The sequence below is a fragment of the Sphaerulina musiva genome (genome assembly GCF_000320565.1).
Source record: "Sphaerulina musiva SO2202 unplaced genomic scaffold SEPMUscaffold_1, whole genome shotgun sequence".
NCBI lineage: Eukaryota > Fungi > Ascomycota > Dothideomycetes > Mycosphaerellales > Mycosphaerellaceae > Sphaerulina > Sphaerulina musiva.
Genome location: NW_016017383.1, coordinates 4,743,659 through 4,762,416, shown reverse-complemented (window position 1 = coordinate 4,762,416; position 18,758 = coordinate 4,743,659). Strand labels below are relative to the sequence as shown.

Here is an 18,758-nt window from a genome sequence, read left to right as displayed (position 1 = left end):
TTATATCTCCTAAGTTACAGTAGCCGCAACTCTGATTTTGGGAGCTCTTTTCATTCATTCATTCATTCAATCATTCATTCATGCGACGCTCCTGTGGGACTGTGACTGGTCATTTCATCAACTGTGCTGGGTCGGTGAGTTCGTAGGCGGTTGCAGAGAGAATGTGAAGCACTCCGCACCCTCATCGCCCTCCCGAAACAGTCTCCTTCAATCTTCAGTCATACGAGTCGACAGCCACACAGCTCGCGCCACAAGCGCAACAGATGGCGGTTGGCGGCTTCGCTTCGAAAAGACACGGACGGGTGGAGCATTTAATTTAGCGGCGTTCGTATGCAACACACTTCACCTCGTTTTTTACTTTCAACACTGTGATGGAGTCTAACGTCCGACAGAGAAATGGTGTTTCGCCATTCCCTTTATTCTTGCCGGCCAGACGCCGGTAGACCCGCGGAAGAAAGTAGCCATGGCCATTTGTGTGAGCGATGATAATCATAATTACCTTGGCTACGGTAGGGAAGGTAAGGACCAAGGTTGGTATAATCATACGTCGTCGTTGCACAAGTACCTAGGTACCTTTTTGATGAAATTCACACATGACAGGTTCCACACTTTCCTGCGCAAGGAGGAAAAGTTGGCAGGTCCCGACTCCCCAAGCGCACATACACTTACCTACACGTACACATGCAGCTTATGACGCGCGACCGCCATCGTGTCAATAAACAACGGAACTGCCACTTTCCACTTTTCTTCTCTCTCCTTGCTTCGTTACCGTTACCTACCTTACTTACTTGACCTGACCTGAACAACAACATCAACAACAACTACTACTACTACTGGTATCCCACGCGCAGACCTTTCTTCTCCATCAGACCAACCACCACTCTCAAACAAACCACCTCAATTCACCGCAACCATGGGCGCCGTCGCATCCTGCTTCAACTCCTTGGTACGAAAAACACCATTTCCCCCAACGCCTCCTCCCTCTCCTTCAAACAAATCACTAACTCTTCTTCTTTCAAAAGGTCTCGGCCATAACTAGCTGCTTCATGGCCGTCGTCAACGCCATCGTCGCCGTCATCAAAGCCATCGTAAGCTCTCATATCCTCCATAACCACACTCACACTTTTGCGCAAAAATTCTGGTGGCTAATTTGAAAAAAAAAAAATTTACTATAGGTCAATGGAGTCGTCTCACTCTTCTGGGCCATTGCTTCGTGCCTGACTTGCGGAAAAGCTGGAGGTCGAAGGAGAGCGACGACGAGTCATGTTTGATGTTTGAGGCCTTTTTGGGAGGTGGAAATGATTCCGTTTCATCTGTCGACATGAGATGATGGCGGTGAATCGCTGGACGAAAAGAGATCCTACTATGTTGGTGGCTCGCATGTGATGGGGTGAACGGATGGATGGAGTGGTAATGCGGGACGGGAGGTATGGGGTGGGTCATCATCACAGCAGGACCTTTTGTTTCTTTCTACATGTTTTGTTTTTTTGGTGCGTTTACTGAGACGAGACGAGAGAGTGATGATGAGTAGTAGCAGTGATACCCAATGCAAGTTGCGTACTGTTTTGTAAAAAGATGAAAAAAAAGTTGTTTTTCCAAAGTCATGGTTGCTGTTGCTGTGTTGTTGTTGTGCACTTTTTGACGTTGTTGTTCTCGTCTTCCTTCCGTTACAAGGACAAAACACCCCATGAAACCATGACATGTCAGGTATATATCATGGAATGAGAAACAAGTAATAGGTACAGGTAAGGTAATTACAGTGCAAAAGCATTTGAAAAAAAAGTTTCATTCCAGAAATAGGTAGGTATCGTACGGTACGGTTACTGATCGCTCCAATCCATCCATCTATACGCCTAATTACACCGCGGGTGATTTGATTCAGGTTGCCATGTGTTGTCATGAATCTTCTCCCTCAAAGGGGAAAAATAACAACAACAACAACAACAGCAAAAACAACAACAAAAATACACAGCATACAGCATACCTAGCATACACACAAAAGTTTTATCTCATCGAGTGTTTGTGTGTGTGGATGTGTGTATGTATGGGAATACATAGGCAGAGGCAACCTTTCTCTCTCTCTCTCTCTCTCTCCATCTCTCTTTCTGCAATTCCCAATTCCCATTGTCATTCCCATGCTATTGCAAACACACACATACACGTCTCACTTTTTTTTGTTTTTTTGTTGTTTGTTTTGTTTCCCGTCTGGTTCCAGCGTTCGTTGTTTCGTTTGAGTGACCTCTCTCTCTCTCTCTTACTCTCTGTCACTCTCTCTCTCTCATTCATCCGTTCTCATTCAGTGTGCCATTGCCCTTGTGTGTTCCTCTTGCGCGCGCACCACTCGTTTAGTGCTTGCTGCCGTAAATAGCTATTGTGGTTTCATGTCAGTATTCCAACCTTCTTCTTTTTGTTCTCAAATCCGAAAAGTGCCAGGCGAGTTAGGAGGGTAGGTGGGTATCTTACCACTGGGCACGATAATGATGACGAGCAAGAGGATGATGCCGATAATGATGCACATTCGCATCTTCATGTCCTTCCACCACATTTGCTTGCGTACTCGATTCGCTCCGCGGCGGAAGCTGTTGGCCTGGGTCGAGAGATGGTCGGTCTTGTCCTGCAGATTGTCCAACCGCTCGCCACGTTCCGAGATCTTGTGAATGTTGTTTTGCATCGTGTGAACTGCACTGTCGATTTCCTGTTACACCGCCGTGAATGTCAGCCTTCCCTTCTTTCTCTATTGTTGTTGTTGTTGTTTTCTCCTGGCTCCTCGTCTCCTCCTGGCTCCTCGTCGCTCCTCCTCCTCTTCGCTCCTCCGCAGTTCGAGCGGAGTGCGCCTATTGCGCTCCTTGTCGCCATGTCGAGAGTGGGAAACTTACGCGCTGCAGGCCTTGTGTGCGCGCATTGCCGACGTCGCTCTCTGCTCCGCGCTTCACATAGGGGTCGTAGAGACCTTCGCCGCCGTTGTTGGCCATGATGACAGGGTTGGTGGTGGTGGTTGGTTGCGTCGGAGGTCAGTTGGTCGTGATAGCGTATCGGCAGGAAATCGAGGCGTTGCGAGGCTGATGTCGGAGGCGTGCGAAGTGATGGTGCGGGTGGTGAGAGGGATGCGACGGTGGTGAAGTTGCAGGTGGCAGGTAGATGATGTGGTGTGAGAGATGGTTGTCGCAAGCTACGAATGATGGAGGCTGAGCCTTGGCTTGTTTTCGGTCCGGCGCCACCCATCCACAGAACTTCACTGCCTAAAGGTACCAGGTACCATGGATGATAGGTGGATACCTTTTCATTGTGATCCGGCATTTGCACACAGCTCCCGAGTCCGCTATCGAGGGTATCTTGTGCTTGCAATTATAGACAAAGAAACGAGCGCAAGCAGACACATCCTCACCCGCTCTTCGTCAGACTTTGACGTATGATTGAGGCGAGAGACTCTATTTGCATTCACCTAGAGCAGCGGGAACAGCAAGGGTTACGCTGCCACTCCACGGCGAGCTATTATTGTACATGCGAGTCTTGGCGGGCATGGAGTGAGTGGCACAAACAGATGGAGTCCACTTTCACTTCTGCGTACCGCCACTCGATGCAGCTCAGGGCAGAGACATTGACTACCTACCTCCTGAACACCCAGAAGCAGAGACTTTATGGTTGTTGGCTCAACGGATGTGGAGGTCATTAGATTGAGAACTACTCGCTGCAGATTCATTCTCCCGCTCCCACATGGACGGCCTGATCCATCACCCTGAGCTGTCCAGCCACTGATGCTGCCTATACTGTTTCGATATATCGCTTCACCTCCCTGTGAAATGTCAGTTAGTATCGCAGTTGCCGAGGGAAGAGATGTAAAAGAGATTCGAAACATACCAATCAGTCACCGCTTCGTCCCACAGCCGGACTTCATGCTCGCGAGTGCCAGCATAATGGTCGACGAATGCGTCACCCAGGACCTCACGCGCGATACTTCCTGGGCGAGCAAAGGTGGCAGTTGCTTCCTTGAGACTCTTTGCAAGCCTCTGTCCCTTATCTGCCTCTCCTCCTACATCCTGACCTTTCCCCAGTGGCGGTACAGGAATTGCCAACTTCTTTTCGACACCACGCCATCCCAGCGCCAGGATTGCTGCCAGGACGAGATAGGCGTTGGTGTCAGCACCTGGCACGCGAATCTCCAGTCGTGTGCCCTTTGGCGGGCATGTCGGTGGTGCAATCAGACGGACAGAGGCAGCGCGGTGTTCTAAGCCCCATGATACCGTCACTGGCGCCCAGAAATTCTCGACCAGACGCTTGTAACTGTTGACAGTAGGAGCCACGAGTGGCATGATATCCGGTAGCCCTTCCAAGACGCCTGCGAGGAATGAGCGGCCAATGTCGGACACATGTGCCACATCTGCGTATGGAGGGTTCTCGTCCTTCTCCTCGCGATGGAAGAGATTCTTGCCCGTTTTGTGGTCCACAAGTGACACGTGCATATGGCCGCTGTTACCGGGCAAGCCTTCTCTCGGCTTGGCCATGAAGCACGGTGTGATGCCGTATTTGGAGCTCGTGTTCTTCACCACCAGTTTGAACAGTGCAGCCCGGTCTGCCATCTGCCTGATCTCTCCATATTCCAGTGCCGCCTCGTATACACCCGGCCCACTCTCCGTATGCCATCCTTCGATATTACACCGGAACTTTTTGCACGTCTCAAATATATCATAGTACCACTTCTGGTTATGTGTCGGTCGCGTGAGAGAGTACCCAAACATGCCCTCTTCGAGACTAGGCAGGGAGTTCACCGGATTGTTCTTCAAGAAGGTTACCGTCGCGCTCGAGTTCCGTTCATTCGCGCTAGGATCGGATGGTGCTCTGAAAGTGAAGAACTCGTACTCCGCTAGAGTGAGTGGGGAAGTTAGTGGCAGGTCCTGATGTCTCCAGCGAGAGCTCGCTCGCGCAACGCTTCAAAAGACATGATACGCACCGCCGGCTAGAGCCCCAATGCCGCTGGCTTCAATCTTCTCGACCGCTGTTTCCAGCAAGCTACGAGGGCATGCGATCAACTTTTCCCCTTCGGGCTCTCTGAAGCTCACCAGGAAGAACGGCACATTGTTCTCCCATGGTATTCTTCGAAAGCTGCTCACGTCCACTTCCGCAGTGATATCCCTGTAGCCATTGGCGGCATTGCTGATGGCCAGCTCTTTGAAATATGTCTGATCGTGCATATCCCAGCCAAAGATGACGGAGCAGAAGCCGAATCCGCTCGCGACAATGGACATGAATTTCTTCTTCGACATCAACTTTCCTCGTACTTGGCCGTCGATATCCACTCCGCCGACCTTGATGGCGTCGTCATCCTTCAGCAGCTCTTCGAGGTCCTCATGCTTCAGCTCCGAGGGTTCTTTGGCATTGGCCATGACGCTGATCCGGTCGCTCGGTGATGGTACTACGGTGGGTGTGAGAAGGGTATGTTTCGGTATATACCAGACTGTTCAGTGTTGTATCGTTGAGTACAACTCCACAGTGGTAATGTTGAATAATAGCGTGTGACGATATCTGGGAAATGTGTTTTCGGCGGGAACTCTTATCGGGTAGTTCATGTAGTGTTAACTAGAGATAGTGGAGCAGTAGCAGTGTGCAGATCACAAGGCTAAGGTAGCTCATCAGTCGCGTGGCAGTGGCTGGGCTGGACAGATGACAGGGCCAGCGCGTCCACCTTCACCCGTCCGTCTGACGCCGTATGGACCTCGCCGTCACTTGGCCCCGATAGTGCCAGGCGAGCAGCCCGATACCGATGTCTTACCGGAGGGCAATGATGGCATTGCACGGTAACATCGGCAGGACTTCATTCTTGTTAGGTACTCCATACAGGTTATCCCCGCGGGAAGCACAGCAGAGGCAGCGAGACCGGATCATCCTCTTCAAGAATGTCAGATGAAGTTAATCGTTATCGCGTTGGTTGCAACAACAACGACGTCAACATCACTAGTGATCAATACGAAGTGACATGGAATGTACATAAGAGGCATATATCAGGCCATCTACAAAGATCTTCACTTTCACCCGGCAGAGTCTTTTGCAATCTTCACTTTTGCACAATCCTCCAAAGGAAGTGAGGAGGTAACTTAGCCGTTTCATCCCCCTCTAAATTAAACAATAACCCTTTCAACATCACCGTTATCGGCGCTCCCTCAGAGCAGCTAGGAGGTACAAGTTCACCTGGATTGGTTTGCCCAATTAGGAAAGCGCCACACAAATATCACTCCAACAACAGGTGAGTCGAAAACATTCAGTACATCCTACAAGTACCTCAAGACCAACAATAAAAAAAGAAAAATTGACATCTTCATCAGCATGGCCAGCAATACCACAGGACGCCTCGCAGGCAAGAATGCCGTCATCACAGGAGCTGCTGGGTGAGTGTGTTGCATTGATTGACAGCAAACGTCACGAGAAAGGCAAGTCACTCAGCTAACAAACATCTCTCCAGAGGCATTGGACTCGAGACCAGCATTCTGTTCCTCCGCGAAGGCGCCAATGTCTTGATGACCGACATCTCCGTCCCGGCACTCGAGAAAGCCCTCGCGAAGGCAAAGGAGTGCGCTCCTTCAGCAGGGGGCAAAGTCGAGATCGCCAAGGTTGATGTTTCCAAGGAGGCAGACATTGAAAGCGCCGTTGCGAAAGTCGATGCGTGGGGTGGCGTGGACATTATGTTCAACAATGCTGGTATCATGCACGCCGACGATGCAGGTGAGTCAATTATCATCACTTTCGAGCTACTAAAGTGCAAGCAAAATCAGAAGAAAACTGACATGATTCTTCTACATAGATGCCGTCGACACACCCGAGAAAATCTGGGATTTGACACAAAACATCAACGTCAAAGGCGTATGGTAAGTCTTGATCAAAAGTCCATCATCACACGACATCAAAAAAAAAGAACGAGTCACTAATCTATCCAAATAAAAAACACACAGGTTCGGCAGCAAACACGCCGTCCTCTCACTCCGCAAACACCAGAAAACCAAAGGCAGCATAATCAACACCGCCTCAGTCGTCGCGCTCGTCGGCTCCGCCACACCCCAACTAGCCTACACAGCGTCCAAAGGCGCGGTAGCAGCCATGACGCGCGAACTAGCCATTGTGCACGCCCGCGAAGGCTACCGCTTCAATTCCTTGTGTCCGGCACCTCTCAACACACCACTCTTGCAAGATTGGCTTGGCGACGACCAGGCGAAACGGCATCGTCGCGAAGTCCATTTTCCTTCGGGACGCTTTGGAGAGGCTGTGGAGCAGGCTCAGGCTGTCTTGTTTTTGGCGAGTGATGAGGCGAGTTTTGTGAATGGACATGATATGGTTGTGGATGGGGGTATGACTAAGGCGTATGTGACTCCGGAAGGTCCGCCGACTCAGCCGCCTGTGAATGCTGCTCGGTAGAATTTTTGTGGGCTGTTGCGGGAAAAGTAGTCTGGAGGTGGGGAGGATAGATGCATGGTAAAGCTGGTTTTGTAGAGACGGTTATGAATTCATCCTCTCTGCTTTTGCGTCTTGTTCACGATAAAGCAGCGGTAGGTACCTAGATTGCAATTTCTCGAGGCCATAGCTCGAGGGCTGGAGCTGAAGCAACGTAGTAGTGACAAGACAAAAGATCATGAGACGAACCAGGTGAGATGGAAATGTGACGAACCAATATCCTCATCTACCTTATGGGTCGAAGAATTACATAGGCCAGCATTGACTCCTCTCCCAGCAAAAAAACATAGGAGATACTGTCATAGCTCAACTGCAGCTTGAGTCTCATACCACCGACTGTACACACCGCAGTATACATCCAGGCCACCCTATCGATCTCCTCCGCGCCCCACAGATTCCCTTTTTCCCAAAGGCAATCCCTTCCTCCCCAAATGACCTACCAACTCGTTCCCTCCCCCTTGCAACTTACTTCCCACTAACAATCTTTCCCTCCACCTTCTTCGCCGCCTTTTCCAAATCGCCCAAACCCTCCTTGGCATCCTTCTTAATCTCCTCTCCCAACGTAGTAGCCGTGTTTCCTTCCAAGCTCCTCTGGTATAACAACACGCGAGTCGTCTGCGTAGCTCCCACGCAAAACAGCAAGAAATTCACACTCGCCAGAAACATATTCTGCGGTCGAATCACAAAGCACCAGCGCGTCCAGATGAGTCCTGTGGCCATGAGAGCCGAGTTTTGGGAGAGAGAGAGATCTTTGGCGGGACGAGCGAAATCTGCGGCGCCGGCGAGAACGAGACCCCACTATGTTTTAATAGAATTAGCCCAACACTCTGTGTGAAGTGAAGTGGAGAATAGAGTATGAGAGAAAGGCTTATCTTTCTTACCTTCATGATGGGAGCCCAGAAGTGTACTGTCTTGGGACCGACGGGGGAGTTGAAGAATTTGCTGAAGCCGGTCGCTTCGGCTTTGGTTGCTTCGGCGGCATTGGTGGCGGTGGATTGCGCTCGTCGTTGCGAGATGGTGTTGATCTGTTGGCGGAGAACGGGCTGGCGGAAGCTGTTTTGCACAGCACGGAGGCCGAAGCGCGCAGACATGATGGTAGAGGTGGACGGGAAGGAGGAAGTCGAGGCGTGGATAGTACTCGACTCTCTTTGTCGGCTATGTCGAGTCGGGAGAGGTTGAATGGAAGGGGGAGACTGCGGTGGTAGGTAGGTAGGTTGTTCAAGGTCAATGTCCCTCATCGGAGAGAGTGGAGGTCGAATGCTTGGCAGGGCCGGCTGCGGGCTGACATTCACCTCGAGCCGGAACTACAGGTATGTACCTACATACTGTACCTACACAACCTGCTTGTCTTGTCCTGCCTCATCCACCTTCCAACCCCGTCTCGTCCAATCCCAGCACTCTCGACATGTCGACCAAATACGCCTTTTCCAAGGCACTCAAGGAGCTGCGATTCCACCACTGTCAGACCTCCGAACACTCCAATGCCGTCCGGTACATCTCGACACCTGAGTACAGCACCATCTCCATGGCACGCACGTCGCTCACCTTCTCACCAGTTCCTTCCTCACGCGCGCCTATCCCACCATGAAGCACCACAATCCATATACGCCCATTTTGATTCGAGAAGCCATGGGGTTTGAGCCTAGAGTGATTGCGCGATATGAGTTTGGACGGGAGCAGGCAGAGGATCTCAAGGGTAAGAAGAAATCCAACACCAAGAAGCTCTCTGCGAATGCTCTGGAGTACTTATGCTTGTGGAACAGGACTGGATGATAAGGGCATCGAGGACAAAATCACTGCATTGGTCAAAGGGCAATAGTGGGGAGGGAGGGATGCAAGTGAAGGGAAGTGACTTATGCAGCGGAAAAGTAGGAGTGAAAGCTGCTTCTGATTGTGTGCATATTGTACAGTATGAAAGGCGCTGCGAACGAGACACATGATACCCCCGATATCTGTTGACAAAGGCTGTGTCCAATGCTCCACATTTGACAGATCACTTGGACCCACCGCGCCGCAGAGGCATTGAGGGGAGGAGAGAGCAGGCTTGGTGGATGGTTGCAGATACTTCGGATTGCATAGTTGGTCTGTTATCCGCAAGGCTTGCACCTAGGCACTACTGATAGAAGCAGAACACCAAACGAGAATACTTAACGCATGTTGACACAGTACAAGGACATTTTTTAATTCACTATTCAAGCTCCAACTTCTCCAAATCGATACTGCGCCCAACTCATACTTCCCTCCGGCAAAGTCCATAACTGCTTCCCAGACTCCTCACTCGCCGCCCCAGCACCCACATAAATCGGCAACAAATGCTCAAACGTCGGATGTGCCTTTCTCGCATCCGACCGCTTCAACAATTCCGCCATCGCAGCCTGCCTCTCCTCCGGTTTCCTCTCCACCGCCTCCTTCAAAGCCTTATCAAACGAATACACATAATCCAACGCGCCCGGTCTTCCCCACGCCCGCGCCATATCCCGCAAATTGTGCACCGCCATACCCGACACAATAATCTGCACCCCTTCATCTCGCAACGATGCGACGGCGCGACCGAGTTGGTAGTGCCGATCCGGATCATGGTTGTCGGAAATGGAAACTTGCACAATCGGCACATTTAACGGGTTTTTGTCGGGTGAGAAGGCGCACATGAAGGATGCCCAGACTCCGTGATCGAGACCGCGACGGACTCCTTCGACGGGGATTCCTGCCGAACGGATTTTCTCGATGACGTGGGCGGCGAGTTGGGGAGAGCCTGTGTGTGGGTATTTCATGTCGTAGTAATGGGCCTGTACGTAGGCGAGAAGAAAGTGATGTTCAGTCAAGGGTTCTCTTCATATACCTAGTATGTTGGAAAGAAAGAGGGGAAAAAAAAACTTACGGGAAATCCATAAAAATCATAAATCAAACCCATATTCTCTGCCGTATTCACTTCAATCGTATCTCGATATCCTTCCCAATGTGCACTAAACACCACCACAGCTTTCGGCTGAACCTGTTGCGTGATTTCTCGGCCGATTTCTTGTAATTTGGCATAGGCTTTGTGGTTTGTATCTTCCATGATATTGGGACCTCCATGGGAGAGGAAGTAGACGGGGGTTCGTTGGCCTGGCATTATTGTTGTTGTGTTGATGTTGTTGTTATTAAGAGAGAGGAAATTCCTTGTAATGGTGTTGGTGTTGTTGGAGGTAAAGGAGGAGTTGTGGTTGTTTCTACCGGTCCAAAAGGGTAGAATGAGGGACCTCTTTGTACGGTTCAAGAGCTGGGCGAGCGTGGTGGATTGCGAAGCGAGGAGAGGAATTGTGGCGGCGATGAGGAGTCCTATGAGTAGAATTCGAAACCAGGAGGATGAGGAGGGATACATCAGTAGGTACCTGTAGCTAGCGGGAATTGGAAATCATGGATGATGGATCGTTCTGGTTGGGTCTTGTACTTTTTATTTCGTTTCTTTTGTTCGAGTCGTTTCTAAGCTATTCAGGCGATGGCTAGCATACCACCCTGCTTACTTAAAGCGTGGCTTAGAATATCCCGAGTCTCGGGTACGGACTGTAGGAGGTATAGGTAAGTCGTCCGGTAGTGCTTGGGGCGGAGAGATACCGCAGAAGGTATTCTTAGTTATTGCTGCTTACATCATTAGGAGGTCCAGGCCGCCAGGTGAATAAAATTCCGAGATGACGTCCGAGGGCGCGTCCCCTTCTGGTTCTCTTACCAACCACAGCTCAGGATCAGGCAACAGAACGAAAAGAGCAATAAGCGCTGCAGATCACCACTTTTTGTTGTCTTCCATCTCCCTCTACCATTCTACTTTACCTTGTACTCAACATCTCAGTATAACAGAACAACTTCACAATACACCACATCACACCACAATGGCTACTGCAGGAGCGGCAGCAATCGTCGTGCCGGCTGTGAAGCGACACACGTCCACTGTCATCGTAGCTCATGGTCTCGGCGGTACAGTCTACACCTCATTGGCAGTACATTTCTTAGCGAACAGGAGTAGCTGACCACTGGAACAGATAGCGGTGCAGGATGGTAAGCCCCCCTTCTCTCTCTCAGAGTCTCACAATGAGTGCCAGATCGACTTCATCGGTCATACTGGCAACTCGGTGGGCTAATCATTCTGCTTGTTCTTTGTAGGGCCTTCCTCGCAGGAGAATACCGACGCGAATCCCTCTTCCCCGAAACGAAATTCATCTTCCCCAACGCTCCGAGTATCCCCATCACGGTCAATGGAGGCATGAAGATGCCAGGATGGTACGTGGTCTAGGGCAAACACTGCATGCACCAGGCAGAGGCTAAGAGGGTGACAGGTTCGACATTGCCAACTTTGGTGATATCGCCAACAGGAGCCAAGACGAGGAAGGTTTATTGCGCTCGCGAAAGGTGTTCCACAACATGATCGAAGAGGAGATCAAAGCGGGCGTCCCCAGTGATCGCATCGTATTGGGTGGGTTCAGTCAAGGCGGTGCCATGGCTCTGTTGGCAGGCATCAGTAATCCCACGAAGCTGGGCGGCATCTTTGGACTCTCGTGCTATTTGCCCTTGCACCAAAAGACAACGGAGCTGGTGCCCACGGACGCCCCCAACAAGGAAACACCAATCTTCATGGGCCACGGCGACGCAGATCCCGTGGTGAAGTACTCGTGGGGTCAATTCTCGGCAGAACATTTGAAGGGGTTAGGATACTCGGTGGACTTGAAGACCTACAAAGGCTTGCCGCATAGTGCTTCGCCGCAAGAACTGCTGGATTTGAAGGCATATCTCCAGAGCAGAATTCCCGAGATGGGGGACAAGGCTGCATCAGGTGCCAGCGGCAGCTTATGACTACCTGACTGGGCACGCGGCGCATTAGCCCGGGAACCGTATGATGCTGGGGAAACAAAGATGGCGTTAGCGGTCGTGGGCATGTTGCTGTTGTGGGTATTGACGGTTGCAGTATGGAAGCGATTGAAGAACTGGTTTTAGCGCTCAATCCTATGACAATCACGAAATGATATAATATTACAAATGCTGCGCGAACTAGCGTTTGCGGGACCCATCAGATTCAATATTATCCACGCACTGCTCTCGAGTGAAAATGAGCAACTAAGATGGGTACTAAGGTATATGGCATCACAAGTTGATAACCACTCTATGATCTCAGCCGAAACATCCGATAAATTTTTGATTATAACCAAAAGTAGAACTTCCGAACAGCCGATCTCCCCTCCTATGTTATACTAACCTCCGCTCTCTTTTCTCTCTTCTCTTCTCTCTCTCACTTTCTCTCTCACATACACATTGATCCCTTTATTCCCACACAAAATCTCCCACAGACGAAGAAGAAGAAGAAGAAGAAGCCCCTCTTCTCATCATGACCAGCCAATACATTGCCTCGGTCCCCTCCGACGGCAGCATCCCGTCGGAAATCGTCGAATACTTTTCCAAATTCTACGAAATTTCCGATTCTCCTGCCAATCACGAAAAATATGCGGATATGTTTACGGCGGATGGGACGATTATTATGGCTTCGAATCGGGTACAGGGTCGGGAGGGTAAGGTTTTTTTTCTTTCTCTTTTTTTTTGATTCTTCTTCTTTTTTTCTAATCATCATACAGCAATTATTAAACTCCGACATGGCATGTGGGAAAAAGTGGCAAAGCGATCACATGTTCCGAAGCAGTTGTTTGGATTGGGAAAGGGGTCGGAGGAGGAAGTCATGTTGTATGGGACAGTGGATTATACGTTGAAGGATGGGAGGGGTACGACGGTGGATTGGTCTGCGAGAGCACATTTTGTGAAGAAAGAAGGGGAAGAGTTGAAGATGGATTTTTATCAGGTTTATTTGGTGAGTTTTTTTTTTCTTTTTTTTTTCTTCTTCGTCCGGGAAAGTGAAAGCTGACTTTTTGTTCGTAGGATACTGCGGCCATGGCGAATGCTAAGTAAAAAATTCCTATCTCACCTGTATGACAATCTCGAAACGAATTGAAATGGGTCGATGGTTTATGAAATGAAAATCAGCAAAACATCTTGTCCTTGCACACCACACATCTCACACATACCCACCTCCCCTCAACATGCGCCTCCATTCATAATCATCCACCCTTCCCCCTCCTCTCCTCATCCATGCCTCTCCTACTGCACCTTTATAATCCTAATAATATCCCTCAAAATATACAACCCCTTCTCCCCGTCTCCCGTCTTCTCATCATCCCCTTTCAAATGAAACGCCTCGGAAAAGTACAACGGCTCCTGACTTCCTTCACCGACCTAGATGCGGGGAAATAAAAAAAGTTAACCTCGTTGATGATGATGATGATCGTCACTTTTTATAATCATATTCACTTTGGTTTCTCTGAGGAAAAGGAAAAAAATGAAAGAAAATGAAAGCCAAGTAAAAAGAAAGCTATATCTGAGAGAATAGAGCATCTGACTTGGAAAGAAAGAAAGAAAAAAGGGAGGGGAGGGGCAACTTACGAAAACTTTGCCTGTGACCAAAACTATCATGTCGTCTGTAGTGTCTCCTTGAATGTCGATTGAGGCGATTTCGTGTTTGGTGGGAGCGTGGGAGATTAAGTTCTAGATGTGAGAGATTAGGAGATGTAGGAAGAAGAAGGAGGAGGGGAAGAGAAGGGGAAAATGGAGAAGAAGGGAGGATGAGAGAAGAAGATGGAGAAGGGAAAGATGAGTTGAATCTCTCTCTCTCTCTCTCTCTCTCCCACATCATTCAACGGAGAAACAAGAAACAAAAAACATAACAAAAAAAAGAAAGAACAAGAAGATAAAAACTCACAAAAACCCCCTCATAAATCTCCTTTCCACCCCGAAAATTCGACCTCTCCGAAGAATCAAACGAAAGCAAAGATTCTTCTTTATAAAAAATTTGCAATTCCGATCGACGAGACGACGTATCCCAGAGGAGATAGTTTTTTGTGATGAAAGATTCTAGTATAGGATGTTAAAACATTGCATGTCATTTGGGGGGAAGGAGGGGGAACATAAACATACCGCCGAGTTGGTAGATGTTATTATTCGCTGTTTTTTTTTGGGAAAAGGTCGGGTTGGGTTAGTTGAGGGATTTAGATATGTAGCTTATGTATGTATATATATGGTATGTGACTTACCCATTGTTGATTTTCGAAGGGATGATGATGAATGATGATGATATTGTTGTTGATGATTACATGTAGGATATGTATGTAGGTATGTTGGTAGGGAGGGAGGGAGCCCAACACTCCAAGACATATATCTATACCTAGGTACCTACCTATCTACCTCACCTACCTTTGACATACCCACCCCCTCTTCCCCTTGCCCCTTGACTACATCCTCGTGTCGTTGACTACCGTAGTTATTACAAACTTGTGAAAAAAACCACGATTGCCGTAGGCGACGAGTTAAGCTCACTCACTACAGCTTACAGATAGGCACCTACAGGTAAGTAAGCTCTTCTACCTTACCTGCCCTTATCCATGTTCTTTTAACTCTGATAAATACGAATTTTTAGCCCCGCCGTCGCTCTGGCGGCGCGCCTACGCCTACGGGCGCCCTGTGGTGGGAAAGAAAAAAGCTTCTTTTTTTTCTTCTCCATTGGAGAGTTTCTGGAAGGAGGAGGTGGTTGCGGTTCCTTGTTAGCGAGTTTATGTATAATGTACGTTTTATGGTAGGTTATTGTGTAGGTATGTTGGGGAAGATGGATTTGCTGAGGTGAGGTGTGGATGGGGTTGGTGGGAGGGGGTTGGTTTTTTTCTTCTCGTTCTTCTTCTTCTTCTCTTGTTCGTGGTATTGTCGTTGCTGTTGTTATGAATGGTTTGGAAAAAAGAATAGAAAAAACACACAATTATATATTACGAATTAATCTACTACTACTTCACTCCCTCCGTCCTGCATCAACGTCAACTTTTTGTCAACAATAGGAAACAAAATCACCCTCTTCCAACAACTATATATACCTACACACTCAGCGTCTGATTCCATATACTCTCCACCGTCACGCCATCCACCCACGTCCCCTTGGTCTCATCCTTTTGCACCGTATAACCCACCTGCCTCGTCTCGCCCCGAGCCAACCAAAACCCATTGCTCTCGAAATGGACGACGGCACCCGCAGGATAGTCCAACCACACCCAGGCCGCGACACCAGAGGTCGCGGTGACGCTAAAGACGTTCGAGTACGCATCGTAGCGGAGTTGTAAGCCGGGATCGACGAGTGCGGCGTCTTTGAGAGGGCGAGGATGGAACCAGTTCTCGGATTGGAACGTTTGGACGACGGCGCTGTTGGGCAGTCTGCCTTGGACGGAGATTTGCATGCGTAGCAGAGCGTTGGTGTCATCGTGGGAGAGAGTTTGCAGAGTGGAGGTGGTGTTGGTTTGTAGGATTTTGGTGCTGTTGAGAGCTCCGATCGTGACGGGTACGGCTCCTGCTCCATCTGCGGCGGGGACGTTTTCTAATTTTGCACCAGACCAGTCGTACCATTCGAAGGTCGCAGTGCCGCTGACAGATTCCCACAGATCGGAAGTGGCCCAGATGCTCAAGTTGCCCGTGGCGCTATCAAAGTACGGAGCGATGATGACGGGTTCGTAGGCTGCTTTGGCAATGTAGTGGAGCACTTTCCAGCGTCCGTCGTATTCGACTCCGGCCCATGTGGGTGCGGACCAGATGTCTTCGAGTTGCCAGTATAAGCTCCCCATGCAGCGGTTGGGGAGGCCGCTGCCACGGCGATAGAACTCGATTTGCGAGCGGTAGAACTCTGCTTGGAAGATTTGCGTGGCGTGACACCATGCGGAGAAGTTTCCAATGGGGTCGATCTTGCTCGGAGTCGGGTACCATCGTTCTACGGCGGTGGTCATTTGGGCCTGTCCGACGAGCGATTTCGTGAGGTTGCTGGTGTCGAGGTTGCCCGGAGGGTTGTGTTGGTTCCGGAGGAGGATGGTGGTGCTGTTGAAATGGAGATCCGACTCGGCGATTTGTTGGCGCCAGGATTGTAGAGATGGCATGCTGTGGTAGCCGAACTCGTTCGAAAAGCGGCCGATGGGGTACGAAGTGGTATTGCCGAGGAATTCGGATTTGTAGTTGTAGTAGTCTGTCTCTCCGTACACATGGCCGTCGGTCTTATTGTTGTAGCGTTGGATCATGATTTCTTCCACAGGAGCGCTGTGGTTGAGCGACAGCCAGCCATTCGAGGTGGAGCTGGGCTGGTAGCTGATACTCTTGCTGTTCTCATACACTGCAGGGAGGATGGTGTGGAGGAACAAGGTCTCATACTCGGCCTGGTATCGTGGGTAATCTTGTGGTGCTGATTTGTTGGCGTTCGGCAGCTCCAGATTTTCCATTTCGTTGGCTCCTGCCCAGAATGCGAGTGATGGGTGATGGTTGATTCTTCGCACTTGGTACTCTGCCTCTGCTCGGACATTGGCGAGGAACTCTGGGAATACCGGGTAGAGTGCACAGCCGAATTCGAATTCGGACCACAGGAGCAATCCTTTCTCGTCGGCCAGATCGTACATGAAGTCCGGCGAGTATGCACCACTGGACCACACGCGCAGCATGTTCTGGTTACCAGCAATGGCGGTATCGAACAGATTCGAGATGCGCTGGGGAGTGACGGTCGGCCAGAAGACATCGGGGGGGATGAAGTTGGATCCTTTGGCGAAGAACTGTTTCCCGTTGATCTCAAAGTGCCAGTTATTGCCGGGAGCAATTCCCAACGCCAGCTCCTCACTGCTCACGGGGTTGCCATTCAGCACAATCGTTCGGAAACCCACACGCTTCGTCACGGATGCCAACGTCTTGCCACTGGCAGACATGAGGTCGATGGTCATGTAGTACAGCGGTTGTGCACCCATCTTGACTGGCCACCACAGCTCCACGCTTCCGTCCGGGATGGTGGTCAAGCCGGTCACTGCCGTTGCACTGATGGTGATATTGCACAGCTCGCCCTGGGCAATGAGAGTAGTGTTGGCCCTGTCTGTGAGTCGGTATTGCACAGTTGCGCCCGACGGGATCGATCCAAAGTAGTCCAGACTTGCGTTGACCACCCATGGCTGATTCTGATCCGGAGGCAAGTTGTTGAGTTGGCCTTGTCGATAGATGTCGACCAGACTGTTGCGGATCTGTACTTCTTCCTGCTGCAGCTGGACCACCCATGCTGGTTGCCATGGACCGGCGGGAACAAAGGCAGGGCCCCAGTCCCAACCGAAGTCACTCTGTTCCTTTCGGACAAACCATCGATTCGGATACTGATACAGCTGCATCACCCCGTCCGGCCACGTCTCCTGGCCCGGCTCGTTGGCAATGTCGTCGGCAATCTTGGCAGCGGATCCAAAGTTGATTTCGACCATCTGATCTTCCGGCTTGCAATTGGCGAGGAAGGCGGACACGTCGAACCAGTATTGACGAAACTGGTTATTCGTGCTCGCGACATGGTGGCCACAGAAGGAGATACTGGTGAAGGTGTCGAGGCCATTGAACAGCAGCCAGGTGCTACTGGCGTCGTCGGAGGACAGGCCGGAGATGGGGGCGGAGGTGTAGGTCCAGTTCTCGGCGACAATGAAGCGCAGATCGAAGCTGTTCTGGCCAAAGAGCGGATCTCCGATGACCTGGTTGTCGTGGAGGTCCAGCTGGACATAGCTGGGGAGTTTGGCGGGCAAAGAGACGTTCAGCGAAGGATTCGAAATGGTCCAGCCGTTGCCAGCGAGGCTAATGACGCGCTGTGCGTCGACATGTCCGTGCAGCAAGTGTAGCCATGCCCAGGCATGGTACAGCAGACGCATGACTACGGTAGAACTAAGGGAACAAACTGAATGTGCAAACGAGTGAATGAATGGCACGACCAGACTACGAATGATTGCAGGTAGTTCCAGTCTACATATACCTGAGGGCGAGATGAGGAGGTGGTGTAGTACGGTAGTAGTAGCGCGAGGTTGCAATTCAGCCAATTCACTGCTCGGCCCCCAGGAGGAATAATCTCCAATTCTGCTCGCACAGTCGCACTCGTGTTGTTTTTGCGGGGACCCTGGTGGTGGTTGCAGCGATCAGGGACGGAGCAGACACGATCGCGGGGAAAGACTGGCCCTTGCCGGCGTGTAGCCTTCTATAATGATGTTCTATATGCATGTCGTTGCAATTCCAGAGCCGGCGGCTGTATACTGCCGGAAAGGGTGGTCATCTCCCCGTCCGACGGCGGCGGGGCAGGCTGGTATAGAACTCGCGGTAATGAGCAGCGAGCAGGGAGAGGTATTGACTACAGTAGACTGTCTGTGAACAATAATAACAATAATACCAAGACGCGTGTGTTAATGTTTCCCAGTCCCGGATGTGTCCCTGATATCTCCCTCGTGTCT

The 18,758-nt window shown here is 50.4% G+C and overlaps 10 protein-coding genes across 10 annotated transcripts; 5 read left to right on the top strand and 5 right to left on the bottom strand.

The window, feature by feature from the left end:
- Positions 1 to 109: 109 nt before the first annotated feature.
- SEPMUDRAFT_146815 (uncharacterized protein) lies at positions 110 to 1,578 on the top strand (the record flags this gene model as incomplete). Its single annotated transcript, XM_016903884.1, has 4 exons — positions 110 to 328; positions 393 to 946; positions 1,023 to 1,088; positions 1,176 to 1,578. Coding segments are annotated over 2 exons (270 nt in total), but the record flags the coding sequence as incomplete, so codon positions are not given.
- Positions 1,579 to 1,793: 215 nt separating this feature from the next.
- Positions 1,794 to 3,140, bottom strand: SEPMUDRAFT_123198 (vesicle membrane receptor protein (v-SNARE), synaptobrevin/VAMP family member). The gene is made up of 3 exons (XM_016901831.1): positions 2,877 to 3,140; positions 2,464 to 2,695; positions 1,794 to 2,368 (listed from the first exon to the last, which is right to left on the bottom strand). The coding sequence occupies exons 1-3, from the start codon at positions 2,970 to 2,972 to the stop codon at positions 2,346 to 2,348; spliced, it is 351 nt and encodes a 116-aa protein (XP_016766024.1). The 5' UTR covers positions 2,973 to 3,140; the 3' UTR covers positions 1,794 to 2,345.
- A 508-nt stretch (positions 3,141 to 3,648) lies between these two features.
- SEPMUDRAFT_146813 (glutamine synthetase/guanido kinase) lies at positions 3,649 to 5,515 on the bottom strand. The gene is made up of 3 exons (XM_016903883.1): positions 4,949 to 5,515; positions 3,859 to 4,861; positions 3,649 to 3,793 (listed from the first exon to the last, which is right to left on the bottom strand). The coding sequence occupies exons 1-3, from the start codon at positions 5,379 to 5,381 to the stop codon at positions 3,763 to 3,765; spliced, it is 1,467 nt and encodes a 488-aa protein (XP_016766023.1). The 5' UTR covers positions 5,382 to 5,515; the 3' UTR covers positions 3,649 to 3,762.
- A 536-nt stretch (positions 5,516 to 6,051) lies between these two features.
- Positions 6,052 to 7,537, top strand: SEPMUDRAFT_146812 (short-chain dehydrogenase/reductase family protein). Its single transcript, XM_016903882.1, has 5 exons — positions 6,052 to 6,238; positions 6,318 to 6,380; positions 6,455 to 6,714; positions 6,794 to 6,857; positions 6,942 to 7,537. Exons 2-5 carry the CDS (start codon positions 6,319 to 6,321, stop codon positions 7,399 to 7,401), a joined length of 846 nt encoding a protein of 281 aa, XP_016766022.1. The 5' UTR covers positions 6,052 to 6,238; position 6,318; the 3' UTR covers positions 7,402 to 7,537.
- Positions 7,538 to 7,643: 106 nt separating this feature from the next.
- On the bottom strand, positions 7,644 to 8,636 carry SEPMUDRAFT_146811 (UPF0041-domain-containing protein). Its single transcript, XM_016903881.1, has 2 exons — positions 8,319 to 8,636; positions 7,644 to 8,235 (listed from the first exon to the last, which is right to left on the bottom strand). The coding sequence occupies exons 1-2, from the start codon at positions 8,526 to 8,528 to the stop codon at positions 7,903 to 7,905; spliced, it is 543 nt and encodes a 180-aa protein (XP_016766021.1). The 5' UTR covers positions 8,529 to 8,636; the 3' UTR covers positions 7,644 to 7,902.
- A 138-nt stretch (positions 8,637 to 8,774) lies between these two features.
- On the top strand, positions 8,775 to 9,612 carry SEPMUDRAFT_146809 (NADH-ubiquinone oxidoreductase 105 kDa subunit). Its single transcript, XM_016903880.1, has 3 exons — positions 8,775 to 8,928; positions 8,994 to 9,133; positions 9,201 to 9,612. Exons 1-3 carry the CDS (start codon positions 8,843 to 8,845, stop codon positions 9,254 to 9,256), a joined length of 282 nt encoding a protein of 93 aa, XP_016766020.1. The 5' UTR covers positions 8,775 to 8,842; the 3' UTR covers positions 9,257 to 9,612.
- SEPMUDRAFT_146808 (LigB-domain-containing protein) lies at positions 9,606 to 11,004 on the bottom strand. The gene is made up of 2 exons (XM_016903879.1): positions 10,316 to 11,004; positions 9,606 to 10,223 (listed from the first exon to the last, which is right to left on the bottom strand). The coding sequence occupies exons 1-2, from the start codon at positions 10,796 to 10,798 to the stop codon at positions 9,630 to 9,632; spliced, it is 1,077 nt and encodes a 358-aa protein (XP_016766019.1). The 5' UTR covers positions 10,799 to 11,004; the 3' UTR covers positions 9,606 to 9,629.
- Positions 11,005 to 11,247: 243 nt separating this feature from the next.
- Positions 11,248 to 12,473, top strand: SEPMUDRAFT_146807 (acyl-protein thioesterase 1). Its single transcript, XM_016903878.1, has 4 exons — positions 11,248 to 11,388; positions 11,454 to 11,469; positions 11,575 to 11,691; positions 11,748 to 12,473. The coding sequence occupies exons 1-4, from the start codon at positions 11,304 to 11,306 to the stop codon at positions 12,259 to 12,261; spliced, it is 732 nt and encodes a 243-aa protein (XP_016766018.1). The 5' UTR covers positions 11,248 to 11,303; the 3' UTR covers positions 12,262 to 12,473.
- Positions 12,474 to 12,709: 236 nt separating this feature from the next.
- On the top strand, positions 12,710 to 13,443 carry SEPMUDRAFT_146805 (uncharacterized protein). Its single transcript, XM_016903877.1, has 3 exons — positions 12,710 to 12,971; positions 13,035 to 13,264; positions 13,333 to 13,443. Exons 1-3 carry the CDS (start codon positions 12,791 to 12,793, stop codon positions 13,360 to 13,362), a joined length of 441 nt encoding a protein of 146 aa, XP_016766017.1. The 5' UTR covers positions 12,710 to 12,790; the 3' UTR covers positions 13,363 to 13,443.
- A 1,925-nt stretch (positions 13,444 to 15,368) lies between these two features.
- SEPMUDRAFT_153725 (glycoside hydrolase family 2 protein) lies at positions 15,369 to 18,287 on the bottom strand (the record flags this gene model as incomplete). Its single annotated transcript, XM_016907524.1, has 1 exon — positions 15,369 to 18,287. The coding sequence occupies exon 1, from the start codon at positions 18,186 to 18,188 to the stop codon at positions 15,369 to 15,371; it is 2,820 nt and encodes a 939-aa protein (XP_016766016.1). The 5' UTR covers positions 18,189 to 18,287.
- Positions 18,288 to 18,758: the final 471 nt, after the last annotated feature.